This window comes from Apostichopus japonicus, chromosome 2, assembly GCF_037975245.1.
Source record: "Apostichopus japonicus isolate 1M-3 chromosome 2, ASM3797524v1, whole genome shotgun sequence".
Classification (NCBI taxonomy): Eukaryota; Metazoa; Echinodermata; class Holothuroidea; order Aspidochirotida; family Stichopodidae; genus Apostichopus; species Apostichopus japonicus.
The window spans coordinates 16,698,649-16,716,842 of record NC_092562.1 but is presented as its reverse complement, the minus strand read 5'-3'; the positions used below and the strand labels follow the sequence as shown (position 1 = coordinate 16,716,842).

Sequence of the window (18,194 nt, the reverse complement as noted above, 5' to 3'; positions counted from 1 at the left end):
GGAAGTGCCATTTCCTGCAATCTGGGAGGCATTTTTTCAAAATTTTCTCCAGTAAGCTACGCGCCAACCATGGTGGCGCGTAGCGTAGTTTGACATACCAAACGCCCCCCGATAGTTATGATAGATGGCCACACTCTGATCTGCCGTACCAATCCCAAATAGCTTCCGACGCCCCTGAGAGTGCCCCCACAAGAATTTGGGGACGAAACGGTGACAAAATAAAATGTTACGCACGTACAGTCGCATACATTGGCAAGAATTAAAACTGAACTACACAAGACTAGAGTCGTCAAAATGATGGAAAAGATAGCACCGTTTTGCTGGTCCCTTACCAAAACAAAAATGTCTCCAAAGGCACCCCAGAACGGATGTAAGCCAAATTTCGGGACGTTCCTAACATTTGAAAACGTTACAGAGGATAGGACAGGGGTCCACTGTCACGTGTTCTTTCGGGGGCTTTAATGCCCCCGAAAACTCGGGGGGGGGGCTGAGTCATGCGTCACCTCTGGCACTGGCAGACTACAAAAATTAGTACAGTAGATTGTCATGCATATATATGGGGTATATAACGTACGTGTACAGTCGGAAATTTTTCAACAAAAAAAGGGGGCATCCCACATATGACTCCTCCCCTGGGCGACATAACATCCCAGGCGCCCAGTATTTCTATTTTTCTTTCGGGGACTAATTTGTACAAGATTCCGACATGTTAACATTTTCTTCAGATATATTTGAAGTTTTATTTCGTAAATATCTCGTATAATTGGGGTTTTCAGTAGACTATTGTTAATGGAGATTTAATAACGTTATAACGAAGTGGGCCCGATATCGCCGTATTTGGCATACAGACATTAAGTACAAAAAGATGGTTGCGCCCCTAGAGAACTTCCCTAACGTTCATCGTGTCATGAAAAGTCACCAATACAGGATTAAACTTTAATTCTCGGACTTTTTAAATTGTAGTTGTTTCTCTTCTTTGTTTCTTCTTCTTCTTACTCTGCCTCTAATACTTATTTTTAGTGATAAGGAGACTTTCTAATAGCAAAGATTCGGGTCTGATGCTGGTGATAAGACATTTAGCAATGGTAATATAGGAATCTAGTCGATCTCACACGCTGAGTGTATTCCACATTTCCACTGTACACATATAGCCGCCAACCATTGCGCTGGTTCCGATGGTTCATAGGGGTTATCATTTTATAGAGAAACCCCGATTGTTATTTAAATTTTCAACAGGTGGTCTCTAAGCACGCTAATTACGTTACCACTACGTCATTTTCAGTCTCTAAGGCCCTAACGAAAACAAACACAGCTATTGGCACTTCCAAAGCACGTGATCAAAATACATTTAATTCACACCAATGTTTGAACTCTGAAACGGATAAACCGAAAAACCAGTGAGTATGCAATTATGTAAGGTTTTAGGACAGATTTAGGTAAGACAGTAAATATTAATGTTTTATATATGATACTTAGATAATAAGTCAGGTATCTATGGCATTCGAAAGTAACGAAGAGCTGTTTCTTTTAAAGCAATTCTCCAAAACGATTGTAACATTTGTTTACCAGTTGCCAGTACATTACCCAAGTCACGTCGATTTAACGTTAGTTTACATAGGCATATAGTGCATAGGTCTACGTATATGCGAGCTTGTGCATACAGTATGGTACCTCACAATGCCTGTATAACTAGAGCTAGGCTACAGTACATTAGTAATATAGTCGTACTCTTACTAGTAATATTACCGTCTGTACATGTACAATCTGACTGCGTCAATGTAAAATACTAAACACACGCAACACAAGGGCTGGTGAAATTGTTGGATAACTGTGTAGGCATAACGTAGGCTATATGATATTTAGTAAACCCTAGTAATTATTCCTTACAAGTTCACAACACCCACAGCCGCTCCCAACTTTTGCCACACAGTTTTTAATAATATTAATTATTATTGCTGCTAGAAATAAGAATAGGCCAAAATGTGGGGGTTTTCAGCTCAGCTGGGCTTTCTGGCACACTAATTCTACATCCTGATCATTGTAGCATATAAGGGGACCAGATATCACCGATTTCAGGGGACAGTCCCTGGTTTTCATGTGCTGTCCCCAAGTTAAAAGTGTCCCCAGATTTTCGTTAATATCCTGGAAATACCCTTGAATTTGAACAACGGGCCCTGAATAATTTCATGTTTACCAGTTTGGGCTTTCGTTCCTAGAAACGCCTTGAACGTAAACAGTGATTGTTTACGAGTTCTACCAACAGACTTTAAAGGCACCCCAGATCATACATTAATTCATAGTCTGTAATTTAAATGCAAACATCTCTTTATACTTAGTAATGAATGAGCCTTTCATGTACCTTTAAGTTTCTTTATTTATTGGATTTGTGATAATTAATGAGCCTTTCATATACCTTCAAGCTTCTTTTTTCATTGGATTTTTATCTTGGACAAAAGACAGTTTGTTTGTAGTAGAGGTGTTCTAAACTGATGCATTTGACGATCCTCCTTGAAACATAGTACCACCGAAAAACCGAGAGGCCCCCAAAGTGCAACCCTCTTTTTAAATGTACAGTGTATCTGGTAACTAACCCTCGATGTCAACACAAGGTGGTCAGTGTCAATATCATGCTACTGGATTTCCTGCAACAAAATGGCTGTTTTATTGTTTGACAAAAAATAGTATCTGACATAATAGCCTATTTTATTAATTTATGTATATACTTCTCCAAACATTGCTGAGGTCATTTCTGTAGCCCTAACCAAAGTCAAGAAGAAAATTTCCTTTTGGAGTTTGCACATGTTTGTAAGATTTTATGGCACTTGATTGAATTTGGTGTGCTTATTATGGGGGATAAGAATGCTGCCTTCGAACTACAGACTGCCCGTAGCTCCAAAAATCAATATGTGAACATTCTACTTACACCATTAAGAACATGTAATTGCACAATTGTTTGTAACTATTAATTTTGATTCCTGAACAATTATTTGAGTACAATTAATAAATTGTCATATTTTGGTGCAAACTAAGTGTCAGGTGGCAAATTTCCCCTCGTGCAGTATCGGAAACAGCCTTAGTCGCGGTGAAAACCCAAATGATCAGTATCATTTCTTCTTACCAGTAACTTTGAATAGTTTTCCACCAAACCATAGCTCCTCGCAACAAGTCATAGACAATGACGCTTAAACTGTACTGTACTACTGTTGAAAGAATAGTCCAGACCAAAATGAAAACTATAATCAGACAAAACAATTGAAAGGACGAATCTAAGAGTTCTAACACAATTGTCAAATTCCCATCCATATACCATTTTTGATATTTTTAAGTTTATCCATATTCTAAATTTGAATTTGCAAATAACAAATTTTACTGAAAAAACAATCATCCAATTACAAAGAAAATACATCTAGGCTTTTCTAGACAAAGTGTGAATGATACATTATATGTGCTGTAAACAGTATGAGAACAGCACACATGGTTATCAGCTAAGACAATAGTGACTTTTTTCAAGCGCGTAGCCAGGAAGGGCTATGGGGGCGATCGTCCCCATCCCCCCTCCCCCCTCCCCCCCAAAAAGATCTCACACAAAGTTTGGAAATTGGAATATATACTATATCTCATTTTCATTTATGACCAAACATAGATTTTATAAGTGTAGCAGTATACTTAAGCCTTTTGCCCCCCACACTTTTGAAAAGCTATCTACTCCGACAACCTACATACTATCTGAGTAACCCTCTTGCAAAGGAATGCAAACTATTGAATTAAAGGCTACATACTATATACAGCCCGGGCAGAAATCAAACAAAAATGTGTTTGGCCTTCATTCACTCGATTTGGCTGGTAAATTCTCTAAATTTGACGCAGGTTGTGTAACAGAAAAACCTGCTTTAAACTTCAAACTGGTATCACACCGTGACACCATCGTATTGTTTGTATTGTATTACTAGCTACTGTCACAGTGCCACGGATTTTGACTAGGCCACCCTAGAATTAGCTTCTATTTTGAGTGAGCTATTACCGTCTTGAATAATTTCTACCCATCCAATTAATATTATATCAGTCAATATCATATGCAGTATATTGAACATTTTAATATAAGTTTACATCATGGCTAAAATCTTGGCCGATTTAAAAGCTCTGAAGCCTCTAAAGTCCACCATATAATTTTAGTTTTATTTGGACTATCCCTTCGACAGTTTTAGCGTCGGATGGGAGTCAGGAATAAACTGTTCAATTTGGGTGAAGAAACATTCATAACAACAGTACAGTTGCCATTGGGTTTCAAGTGTTTGGGAATAGGGGCAGATTGAAAAAGTAACCAAAATGACCACCCCCCCGATGTATAAGTCTGATTACGACTCTGACAGGTAGACACTACTGTACTGTTTTTCGTTGCAGGTCAGTCTGAAGTGAAACAGTAAATACAGTCATTCTGAAACCACCGCATTACAACCAGACAGTTGGCTACCTTTTATAAATCCTTTGAGAGCAGCAGTGGTGATGGTGTTTTCCGATGAAATCCAACAGTCTTTATCAGGAAAACCTAGGAAGAAGATGATGTCCAATGCTGAAAATGAACTACTCAGTGCGTCAGAAATTATAAAAGGTGAGAAAAGCCTTCGTTTTACATAAATTATAAACTTAGAGCTCTCTGCTCTTCTCCCTCTTTAAACTTGCAGCCTGACTCACTTACTTAATTTCTGCTTATAGAACTAAGATTTTTTGTCAAACCGGTCCACATGCTTTCCCATGCTGGTTGAACGTGTTATTATTTCGTATTGTGGTTTAATTCATTTAACTTGAACCCTTTTCCCAAACAGTGTGGTATTTACTGCACTGAAGCAAACCATACAGAGCTGTACTTTTCTTTTGTATTTGTTCAGTTTATCAACAACCGTGGAGTGTAAAATGGAATGTAGTACCATTGTTTTATATAGTATGTATCTGTACTTTACTATAAGTGGGATGGACAGAGACTTATGAAGCTTTTGTAGGCAGTTGTTCTCTCTGGTTTCAAATATTTCGTGCAAACTAGTAAAAGGTGCATTTTGCGTACATATGCTCACTTTGACTGAGTCAGGTTACATGGCAAGAACACAAGTGACTTGAATGCCCTTCAATCTATAGTAACTATATACTGTACTGTCTCTGTAGCGAATAAACCCTTATGGCCGCACTTACTGCGTTTAGAAAATTGCATGTACACAGTTGTTTGTAATATGTAACCTTAGTAAAATACAGAACATTTTGTGTCCCACACATTTATACTATACAGCATGCTTTTTCATCATTTCCGAGGTCATTTTTGGGTTGATCAATTGTAACAGATCATGATTTTTCAGGGACTAACCAGTCTCCCCTTAATGGCCTTGTACAGTATCCAAAGTCAGATTGTAAATAATTCACTGCCAGAGAATGCAGTTTAGTTGAGTATAGTGTAACATGTAAGTTTAAAACCTCTATATTCGTGTGTCACAGTCAGTATACTCATGTTAATTTCTTCTCCTTTTTTAGATCGATTGTATTTTGCTACCTTGAGGACAAAACCAAGGAGTACATCAAATACCCATTACTTTTGTATAGATGAAGAGTATGTATATGAAAAGTGAGTATCCATTCATCTAATGATATATGTGAAAAGTAGGTACCCAGTCATCAATTGAGTATTCATATGAAAAGTTAGTACCCATTCACCTATTGAGAAAAGTAGGTACCCAGTCATGAATTGAGTATTCATATGTACTGTGTGTGGACTACAGTACATTTCATGCACACATATACGTGTACAGTACATGTGTGTCTAAGAGCATCAGGAGCTACATATTCATTCACACCGACAGTGTCTCAATCTGTGTCAATTGGTAATTGGATGGAAATTAACAATTAAAAAAAGGAACCGTGACTTTTTTTCAGGTCATTACATGGAAAGACTTGATGGCACAACCGTATACATGTGCACATTTTTCTAAGTTCATCACATCAAAATGTTTAATTTTGTGTACATACTGATAACGGTTTGGAAACATCACTAAAATATGTATACAGTGTTTTCAGTCGATTAAAATTTGAAGCAAAATAGCGTTGTACTCAGTCTCTAGAATGCTTTGGATTTAAAAAGTTTGACGAGCAAGTACTAAAAAGCAATGAATTTTTAATATATATTGTACTGTACATGTACAGTACCTGAACATAGATCGATCAGTCAAACAGAGGCAAGCTCACAAACCAAATGGATTGGAAAGCAATGAACTTTTTGTCATATACTGTAGCGTCTGGGCTCCCTTTTTAAGGAGAGAGCCAAGATCATAATGCAAGTTCAGTACATATATGTACTAGTCAATAAACACTCTCAGCACTGGTTCTAAGATATTGTTAACAAAGTCAGGCTGTGACTATTAATTGTTCACTAATTAATCCAAGGTGAGTTTTATTTAGTATGTAACAGTCAATTGATCAATTTTGGCTTTCATGGATTGGAGTCACTTGGCTTTAGAAATCTTTAAGCCTCCTTTTCTATAGTCCAGCATTGGCTAACTGGATTAATCTGTACACAAGACTGTGTTTAAGTTTTACTTGTTAAAGTAACGTAAATTTCAGTTGTGCTTGCTGCATTGTATCTAGTGTAATATTTACTTACAGCATTGATATTGTCTCTTCAACACATGCAATGTTCACATATATTCAAGTTTAGCCTTTTAGCATTTACTGTAGCCTTTGCATTTAGCCTTTGAAGAAGATCGTGCTAGCCAAGTTTAAAGAAGATCCTGCTGGATCGAAATGTCAGGCCAACTTATTTTTACACATTCAAGTTCAAATATTGATTGCAAGCTATTAAGATTGAGGCATATGCAACTTGCTAAAAACAAGTCTAGGTACTGTTACAACAGTAGGATGGTATTGGCTAGGACTATGGAAGGAAAATAAGTTTGTATGAACAGCTCTCTACAGAAAATATAGAATATATATGATAGATGTTTCATAAATGAATGCTGTAGGTATGCTGGGCAGCTGGGGCATTTTCTACATGACATAGGTTAAGTACTATACTGTACGTTGCACAAGATGCCGACTTTGAACAGTTTGGAAACATGCTTCCTGTCCTTGGATATATGTTATTCTTGCAAGTAACATTCACATATTCACTCGACGACGCAGATGTTGGGCATGGGTGCACTGTTTATGTTGTCAAGCCATAGAAGTTTGAGTGCATCAAGGATCGGGCTCAATCCAACAGTGTTTTGAGTCAAAGTGGATTTTTGGCACGTTTATCGTGCAGAGAAAACAGCAAGAGGAATAGCTTTTAAAAAAAGAAAGATACAGTAAAAAAAGACGGTTGATGTGAAGTATATATTGCAGTTCACTGCAAAATATTTATCCTTCTGTTTGTCATTTGTAACAGTGCAATCCAAGCAAGGTACTTTTAAAATTATCAGCTCAGGAAATTATTAAGGCCAGTCACTGACTTGCCAGTTCGAACAAGGTGTCAGTTTAATCAAGGTGCTGTTATGGAGACGATATAAATTTCTGAATTTCAAAAGTAATTCTGTACATAAAGAAATGTTTTGTATCCCACAGTTTATCCTTCCTCAAGTTAAGACATCTCTTAGTACCGACTGTTCTGCACGTATAACCACAAATTTTATCCAACATGCTGTTACATGAGGGACAGCATCAACAAACCCTTCATCCTCCAGCCAATTCCTCACTAGGTGAGCTAATTAGAATGTACGGGCACGATCTCCTACACCTTCTATCATTCTGGTTTATTTAGTTTATTTATATATTGTTATTTTGCCTTTCAGCTTCTACGCAGACTTTGGCCCTCTCAATCTGGCCAACTTGTACCGTTACTGCTGTAAACTAAACAAGAAACTCAAGGTAAAGTGTTCCCTATATTTATACTTCTGAAGTGTTTACATAAAATGTAGCATTATTTAAAATAATCCTGAACTGACTACAGGATGCAACAAAGTGAGGTTCATACTCTGGCAACTCTGTGTGTGGGAGTGTTAAAAAAAAAATTATTCAAGTTTGTAAACAGTACATTATTTAAAATGGAAATTTTAAGATTGTGCACAGTAACTTGGAACAAGCAAGTCATGTGCTGTATGTGTGTGTTTAAAGAATTTTCTTTTTTTTTACAGCACGTATTTTAATCAGACATTAAATTAATTAAGCTGTCGTTATGGTTACAAACATAGAGTAATGATACCATAGCTGTTTAACACATCTTACTCTAGTACAGTATTTACACATCATTTTATGTAAAATTCCTGATAACTGCGTGTACATGTGATTAATCCAAATTTGACAAAAGAGAGTTTTATTTCCTCTGGATTTTTGTAATCGAGAGTCAATGAAATGACAAAACTTGGGCATTCAGAAATCAGTACGGTTGTGCTGTGCTTACTATACAGTAAAGAGTCTGAATATTCCAGATAAAGTACAGTAGCACTTCAGCCAAAGACACCTTCGGTGCAAGAATGTCCAAAGTTTGAATACATTTTACGCTACTTGTGAAGCATTTCCCATATTTTTAAGTGTAAATTCTAAGCCCTGGAAAGACGCTTTTTTTCAAGAGGGCAGTTCTGTGTCTTTGAAAAACTTTTAAAAAACACTGTTACCCAAGTGTTTTTGTTAATTAAAAAAACAAAATTTATACGAGTTAAAGTATAGGTTGACCAATGAATAAATTACTGTTCAAAGGAACTTAAAGATATTGCCATTTTTTTCTTTAGAATTCAGAGGCCAAGAAAAGGAGGAATGTACTGTATGTCTGTGCTGTTTTAAAGTATAGTGTGTCAGTTACGTGTTTAGTAATCATAATACATAGGATGTTGCTATGGTGATTGGTGGGCGGAGAAAGTAACTAAACAAAGCTCTGGTTTATAACAATTACTGTGTGCATGATCTGATTAATTTGGTGCTTTTCAACTTGAATATGCCCCAGTGCATCATTCTGTTTACAGGTAAACTGTACAGTTTACAGTGTTAACGTAGCCTCCAAAATAAGGATGTAATGACGTAATTTACTAACAATGGCGGTTAAATATGGAAAATTAGATGTTCAGACAAAGTATATATATACCTGTGTGTCTGCCATATAAACACTGTGCATATTTACACTGCTCTGTTACGGTATTAAAGTACTGTATATACACAGTATATATACTTAATGCTTTATTAAGTGCATTGTAATGCACAGTACTGTACTGTACAGTATACAAAGTATATACATGTTTTATTTGCTTTCCAGTCAATAAAGAAGATACAGTGGGGCCCTCAGAGATAGAATGTAATGTAATTTGCAGCAAATTGCAGACATTGTGAAGTTTTACAACCCTTAACCGTCGTGCTGTATAGTTTAACTGTGTACTGTACACTGTATGTACCTGTACAGTACGTACACTGATTCATTACTTTATGCCGACTGGTGTACATGACAAACTGTGTCAAGGTCCTCATGGACATCTTAAACCTTAAATTTGTCAGTTACATCCCTCCCTATTAAGTGCGTGAACGTTGGTATACATGTCAATGGGGATGTATCTTATAAAGGGACAGAACGTAGCCTGGTCATTGCCCGAATCTTCATTTTTCTTCTTCACTGCGCCATCATTTCATGCCTAAGGTTCATTTCCTGTGCTATATTTCCCAAGGCTAAAGTACCTTTCTTCCTTGTTTTGAGTGATTGTAAATGGTATCACTTGAATCAAGCTGTTTTGTTGAGAGACCTCGGAAGATATTATTACGAAATTAAGAGCTTTCTTAATTTCTCCATTCTTGAAAGCAAACGCATGCTGCATGATAAAGTTCAAAGCTTGTTAATGTTGATATACTGTAAATATCTGGTTTCTGTTCCCTATGGTACTGTGCTACTGTATGTATGCACTTTTAAATGCAGTAAAGCATACATGTATTAAAATGATGTTTGTCCTGCATATATTGTAATAATGAAAACTTGAAATATATACTAATCTGTAAAACTGTGTGCAGTAACACAGCTAAGTACTGACACAATATAGCATACAGCCTCATGCTAGTCTCTGCAAATTTTAAACACTGGAATATTATAATATCATGCCTGATATTGGAGAGTTAATTCTTTACAATGGAAGTATCTACTGTATGTGCGCTCTAATGAATCTGAAAACTGTGTAACTTAGACAATTTATCTGGGCTCTGCCTTGCAGTGTCTTGGGAAATGCATTGATCTGTAAACTGCTATTGTGCGGTATATACAAACTGGAAGCCTAGTTTATAGCCCACTGTTTTGTTACAAAATTGAAAATAGATTCAAAATATTAACTATTAGCTACTACAGCTATCTACAAGGTTGAGGCAATAAACATACTGTAACTGATTACTCAAACTGACCTTCCATATATAATTCTGCTAATTGGGTCAATCCATAGCAAATCAAGAGAGGCCTCCACGTTAGAATCGCCTGAAATTGATATTGTGTCTTGCCACATGTCTCAAAGGATGAATTTGGGCACAACAACTTTTTAAAACTTTTTGGTTGCTAGAATACGGCTAGCAACCAAATCCAGGTTGCATTTTAAGAGCCCTAAATTTGCCCTCCAGTTTGAAGGCATCTTTTGCATAAATGTAAAGTATTTTATGTCTGAAAATGCAAATATTGTGGAAGACATGTGATTAGTCTTCTAAATTAGAGCTCTAATTTTTAGGAAAATTGACGGTCTCAATTTTTCGTAACAAGTGATTAAATAGCAGAAAATGAGATAGGGGCCTTTTCTAGCCTTACTTTGCACAGTTATGCAGATTTGTATACACAGTGGAATCGACCCAAAAATCTGTTGATTTGGCATGGATTGACCTAATTACTTTTTGTGAATATCTGAGCAAAATTATGTAAAGAAATAAAGGTCAGTGCAGACCTGTATTCACCAGTTATGCTTAATTTTTTGTTTGTACTGTAACATGTTACTGTACATTCTCTGCACCGTTACTACAGTATAAACTGGATAACCGCTACTACAGTGTATACTGGATATACTATTCAAGCATTCAGTACTCTATGTACAGAATTTTCATGTTGCCTTCTCATAAATTTCATTTTCAAATCAATGTGCTTGGTTGATTCGCCTCGCGAAAGTAATGTTTGTTTATTCCGTGCACAATTCAGTATATCAATGTACGGTGTGTACCGACATACTGCTTTGTAAATTACTGTACAGTACAGTATATACTGACTACTGTACTTTAGTCTACATACATACAGACACGCACACATACATACATGTAGTACATACATTTGCATCCATACATACACGCATACATATAAATACAGTATTCCGAACATTAATTGCAGGGTATAATTTAGAGTTCAAAGTTGGATTTTGTTTACTGTATAAATTACAAATTAAAATATTTGGTTTCTGTGTAAGTACAAACGGTGTTTGTTTTTTCCCTTGTATTTTCTGTTACTTGTCATGCAGCCTCTGAAGAAGATCCTGCTAGGATTGAAATGTCAGCCCCACATACATTTACACATGTACAAAAACTGTTATTTAATCTTTGCACTTATACAGCTATTTAACCATTTTGCATACACATGTGTACAGTAATACTGTACAGTACTGTACATGTACAGTACAGTAGAACTGTTCATGTAGTACATGTACAGTTCTACTGTGCTGTATATATGTACTACATGTATGTACAATACATTTACAGTACATTTACAGTACAGTAGTACTATGCAGTAACATTTTGCAGTGCGCTACCAGATAAATTATTCTCTGCAGTTACAGTATAAACTGTTCTACATTTGTCTTTGGTTTACATATATGTAGGGCCTACATAAAGTAAATCCTGTAAATGACACTGACTTTGTTAAGCACAGTACCTTGAGGACACTTGTAGTAAAGTGGTATACTTAACTAGAACTGTAGGAAGTATCTTGGCAAGACTGAATGGGGAGTGGAACCTCAACTTGTCAGAATTCGCAATTTTTTGGTATGGCCTACAGTACTGTAGTTTTAATGTGACGATAGCTGTGCATATAAACTGACATGCATGCAGTACTAAGTAAGGACTGTAATACTGTAGTTATAATACTGTGTGTCATTAAGATTCTAGCATACAAGTTAATATGCACAAAATAAACTCGAAGTTCACCTAAATATTTGTAGATTACACATAGACTCACAGTACATGTCAAATGGTTAACTACTCTTTATGCATACATAAGTACTGTAACTAAATTAAAATGAATATGATTTCTAAAATTGTTATCTGTCTGATACTGTAACTTCCGTCCCCATATTTGTGATCATTCACCTCCTATCACAAACTTTAACTGTGCAGGTTGGCTGGGGGGGGGGGAAGGATAGATGGGGGTCCATTTCTTTTCCTACTCAATTTGCAAAGTACTATGAGACTATACATGTATTTGAAATGAAAGGCATTCTACAAGGCACCTACAGTACATAAGTTTACAGTGCCATTATCACTCCCGGTGAAGTTAATTGACAATTATATTGAAATCAGTTAAGGGTGATCAACATTTTCTGTTTCACTTTTGTCAAGCTATTGATTTGAGATTTTTGATCGAAACCAGCAATATGAATATGAGAAACGTTTGTACATTAAAATTCCTGTATTGTACTGTACAGTAAATTGAGTTTATTGTTTGTTGCACTGTACATTACTTTACATGTACTGTACATACTGTTAATAAATGTACTACGGTACTGTGTACATGCTTGACAAGTGTATATAACACATATGTACACAGTACAGGTATGTACCTGTACACAGTGTCAAGACCACATACATACATGGACTGTTCTACTAAGTAATATAGTTGTGTATAGTTCAAAATCAAATAATAAACTGTTTATATACATGTATAAAATACTGTTACTGACAATTTCCTAATACTTGTCCAACTTCCAAGACGACTTACTGTATAAAGCAGTTTGTTTACATTTAGATCTAGTCTTCTGTCTCAAAGTTCATCCTTCACATCACAGTGTAACTGCACTAAGGCCATGGCCAATAAACCAAATTTTGACAACTGAAATTTGTAACAGAAAGTCAATGTATATAGATCTATCCGTAGCCTAAATTTCTGTCTTATATATGTGTATACTATATAAATTTTTGTGCATATATTTACTTTTCTCACTTGAGGCAAGCAGCTGACAGTTTAATCATCGTCCGGCCTGTTGAATTGTAATTCAATCAGGGTTGCAGGGCTATAGCACTTTGCACATTTGTAATTTCAAGCCTTTCTCTGTTTTGTGACAGGGTACTACACTTAATTATGCGGGTCTCACCAGCATCTATAGTTTATCCACAGTGATCTGATCTGCACGTTAAAGATTCATGACTTACTGTAAACAAAAATACAAAATATATTGATGTTAAAACTTACAGCCCAAACTTGAAAATTCTCCCAAATAGCATGCATTGATCATATATGTCTGACATGAAATATGAACTTACAGTGGGTAAGATTATGAACTCAAATATTTGACTGTACATGTCTGGGATTTTAATAAAGTCTGCACAGTACATACAGGCATACTGTACTGCACATTAGCAGTGAACATTGATATCCAACCTTTATCAAAATTGGCTCGTTGCTAGAAGCTGCTTTCAAAACATTACAACAGACAGATACTGATCTATACAGTATGTACAAGTTCTGAATACTAATAACAGGGAATCCTTACAGGGGATAATTTAGTGTTCAATGTGTAGTACGAGTTCCGAACATTAATTACAGAGAATATGTTAGTGTTCAAAGTTGAAATTTCATGTAGTAGGTACGAGTTCCGAACATTAATTATGTACAGAGAATAATTTATTGTTCAAAGTTGAAAGTTTTATATACCTTAGTTTTAAGTGCTTGGACTTTTGTATACTAGTGTGTAAAAAATTACAAGAAAAACACATTTGGTACATGTATGTACAAAAACTGCTATTTAATCTTTGCGTTTGTATAGCGGTTTGATCATTTTGCAAACATGTGCTGTACCTGTGCAGTAAACATTTTGCAATACACTGCGGGATAAATTACTCCATGCATGTATAAGTTAAGAACAGTCTTATCTAATATCTACAATACTGTATGACTGAAACTAGTACAGTATATGTACATACATCCTTTGTGTAATTCACTTTGAAATCAATTGTCTATTGCGTATGTACAGTAGGTCTCCGGCAGCTAAGTTGTATCTACAGTAGATCGATTGAAGGTATTCACTGTAGAAAGGTTTATATTATTATTGCCAGGTACCGTCCCTGTAATTAACACTGAGGAAGTGTAGGGAAGGAATATCATATCTAATAATGAATGAGTGACTAATCCTTTGCCTTTATCTGTGCAGTGTATCCAATTCTCCCTAAAGAGTATTTAAAGACCACGCTTCCTTCCAGAATTAATTAAATTTAAAAAGAATAAATCTTGTAGTACCTACATCATGTAGGTAAATTTACTTCCAACGTTCGACAGAGTTATTTCCAATGTTATCGATTCAAGGTACAGGTACAGTTTAGCACTGTAACAGCCTCACTGTAGCATTTACAAATTAAGTTTGAGGGACAAACGATTTCTCTGCTCAAGTTGATAATCTGGCCATCTCAATGTTCTAATAATATTCCAACTCTTGAGAGACTGTATCTGAATGTACAGTATACATACTGCATAAACCCTACTAAGTTGTAGGCCTGCTCAGCAAATGTTTATCAGCCCTGTATCAAAAAGCATTTTGCTATTCCTGGAAATGGACCACCCTTGATTTAGTATCTAAATTGCTAACTATTTCTGTTTGAAATTAATTTTGAAAATTTGTCCAGGGTCGATATAAGAGATCAATGCTCTGTCTATAACTGATGAAACTTGTTTAAGTGCAATTTCAGGGAATTATTTAGATATGAATTGTACAGTAATGATATCTCATTACCAGCACAGTACTATACAGTACTGTAGTCATTGTACAATTGGGAGCCAAGTGACAAGTTCTGGATACACAACAAAGGTACAATTACTGTAGAGCTCTCATCCAATAGGGACTGATTGTCATATCCGCATTCCATAAATGGGTTTGTCTTTGTGACTAGTTGACCTGAAGTAAGTTCTGTAATTATTTTGTAAAGTAATGGGGAACCTACTTCTACATTAGACTGTAGGTTTACTGTACATACACCTTTGCACTACACATATGTCTAGGATGCAAAAAAGTTATACCTTGCTACTTTTTTGAACTGTACTAAATTTTAAACACGAGACATATCCACTGTTTCCTTCTACTCTTTCTACCGGCTGTTTTTCTTATCCCTCCTCACACCCCATCCACTCCCTTCCTCCCCCATCCTCCCCCTTGTTTTCTTGTTTGTTAAGTAAGTAGTTAATTGCTGTACAGTACAACATATTTTAAACTCAACAGAAGGGTGGGGGACGCATAATTTTATCGTGTGTACTACACACGTACTGCAAGTTCAGCGCCTAAACTTCGAGCAATGTACTGTGGATCTATGCGGGAGCGACAGTTTTAGCCTCTCTGGAGGACACTTTATCTTTCACAGTGTACTGTAGTTGTCTTGCAGATCAGAGGAAGAGCAATTGAGTAACCACAGATCATATCAACACACATTGTCAAGATTCCTAACTAGGCTGGAGTGCCAGATTTAATTACTAGGCACCAGCAAGCACAGTACAGTATATACAGTATTAAAGTTCTGTATATGTTCAATATACAGTGTATATATAGCACACAATATATAGGTACTATAGGGAGTTGTTATGGAACAACTCCCTGATATAGAGCTATACAGTATCAGTATATGGTTCAATGCACACTTTATTGACATGTCCCAAATTTATTGATAGTAAGTACTACTAAAAATAATACAGTATATATATATTATGATAGGTAGACCAACTTACTGATGGAAATAATTCAGTGATCACAGTGAATTTTTTTTTTTTTTTTTAATTTTTTTTTTTATGTAGATCTCTCTCTGCTCACCTTAATTAAAACAAACCTGCTTCATATTAAGAAGAATTGCCACAGACTGACTAACATAGTTTGATGATGTTTTAGCAGTGTATTGCTATATATAAATGACTCAAGAAATAATTTTGAAGAAGACCTCAATTGTATTCATGAGCTCTGATAGGATATTTAAGTAGTGGTCAGTGAATGTGTGACAAACTGTATGGTTGTTTGAGACTGGCACTGTACTTGCATAAGGAGTTCAGTATTGTTTATCTGTACTGTAGCTATATGCAGTGAAGTTCATTGTCACATCAGTCACCATTTTGACAAATTCCTTTTTGATAGAAATTGGAACCAGAAAAATCCCATTTGCTTGCCTAACCAGTCAAATTTTATTTCAAAGATACAGTATTTTGCAAATAATTTCATACATTACATCTAGATACGTTGCGTACAGTTATAGTGTATGGTATATATGTCTGTTTAGTACATGAAGTGGTGATTATGCCAAGTGTTCCTAAACTAGATACAGGAATTGTTTCCTCTACAGATAATTAAGTTAGTTCCTTACAAGCTCAAATATCACACACAGCTAGGTCTGTACCTGTACAAAAACAGGTTCATGCAGAGGTCATACTGTAGGTCCCTGGGAAGATATGAATATAGTCTAAAAGCAATGCTAATGTTTAGTGCACAGCGCAGCACAGTAAGTACTGAGTAACCGCACATCTATAAGGGTTCGTAAGAATCTCTCGCACCTTGGGTGGCTTTGATTCATAGTCATGGAAATCAGGTCTTCAATACTTTACAACTTACTGTAGATAACAAACTATCATCATAATTACTGTGTATATCTCTAACTTACTACACAACGTCAGTGCATACTAAATTCTGGGTATAGGCTACCTGTACTATTCCATAGTACATGTACTGTATGTTTTACTACAGTAGTTACAGTGTTTACTCTAGATACAGTCAAGCTGTTTGCAAACCCCCGGGGTCTACATTTTTCCAGTCAAAACAAGATCTGTGATGTGCACCTATAGTATCATGTACATGTACTATTACATCATTGTGTACAGTACATCGTTAAACCTGTCTGCACACAACTAATATACAGTGCACTCTTGCTCTTCCTTGTTGATAGCAATCTTGTAACATTCGGCTGGAAATTTTGTAACTGGTCGTTTCTGGTCAGACAGGTCTACGGTGTGCTGCCACCATCTCATTCTACCATCCATTGAAAAGTCTTAATTGAAAGCAATGCTTTGATTGTAATTTTTTGCGGTTCGAACATTTATTTGTTTTAATATATAAGTAAATGTTTTCGACTGTTAAAGTACATATTTGTCAATATTCAGTAGTATTATCTTCAATTTCTATTTTTTCTGATTTGCATTTCTCCAGTCTTTTACACTTAGCAAAAAGAAGATAATCCACTACACAAGCTTTGATTCAAGGAAACGAGCAAATGCAGCTTTCTTAATTGGAGCATATGCCGTAAGTATCTGCCATGAATTATAATCTGTTTTAAGGATAAAGTCCTTGAAAAATCTGTGTAATAAATGTCATGTTTATTAGAATAGAGGGACTGAGTACATAACAAAGGTTTCTTCTTCATAAAAAACTTATAGACAGAACTGTACTGCTTACTGTGTTATCTTCGTTTTTGTGTTGATTTTCATTGACCAGACCTTTAGTTCCCATTTTTAATTACTTTACAGAAGCCTCTCTGATCATATAGTCCTTCAGACATTGTTTTGATAAGAAACTGAACAATAGTATTTCGATACAGGATGTCGGCTTGAATTCCTTTTGTGTTGCATTCACACCATATTGTTGGTGTTCTTTTGTTGTGGCCACTCCATGGTCAAGTTTCCATCACAAGAAAAACCCAAGGAATAACTTTAAAACTCTACAGAACTCAAAGAAATGAATCGATCCCCTAAATAATTAAACAAGTGTTACTCGTCAATGGAGGTTTACAGGATGTGTTGATTATGTGTTGGGGGTTGGGGAGTAGGCAGGGGGGGCAGAGTAGGAGGGATGGGGGAAGAATAGGAGGGATGGATCACATGTGAGTTCTGAAAATTTTCAAGACAGTGCAACAAACCCAAAGTTTAGAGTTTTGATTCATACAGAAAGATCTACTGTTGGAATGTTTTGATTGCTGTTCCCATTAATCACACCCTATATGACCCTGGAATTACCAAGTGT

The 18,194-nt window shown here is 36.0% G+C and overlaps 1 protein-coding gene across 15 annotated transcripts in view; it reads left to right on the top strand.

Moving 5' to 3' along the window:
• The first annotated feature begins 1,249 nt into the window (after nt 1-1,249).
• Nucleotides 1,250-18,194, top strand: part of LOC139980087 (dual specificity protein phosphatase CDC14AB-like) — a 50,772-nt gene continuing 33,827 nt past the window's right edge. For 14 of the 15 annotated variants that reach the window (XM_071991520.1, XM_071991574.1, XM_071991512.1 and 11 more), the window contains exons 1-5: nt 1,250-1,397; nt 4,402-4,609; nt 5,518-5,608; nt 7,806-7,881; nt 17,385-17,477. In XM_071991520.1, coding sequence (XP_071847621.1) covers nt 4,504-4,609; nt 5,518-5,608; nt 7,806-7,881; nt 17,385-17,477 — 366 coding nt within the window. In that variant the 5' untranslated portion in view covers nt 1,250-1,397; nt 4,402-4,503. Of the gene's footprint in view, nt 1,437-4,401; nt 4,610-5,517; nt 5,609-7,805; nt 7,882-17,384; nt 17,478-18,194 lie in introns of all 15 variants that reach the window. The other variant, XM_071991470.1, reaches the window with a different exon arrangement.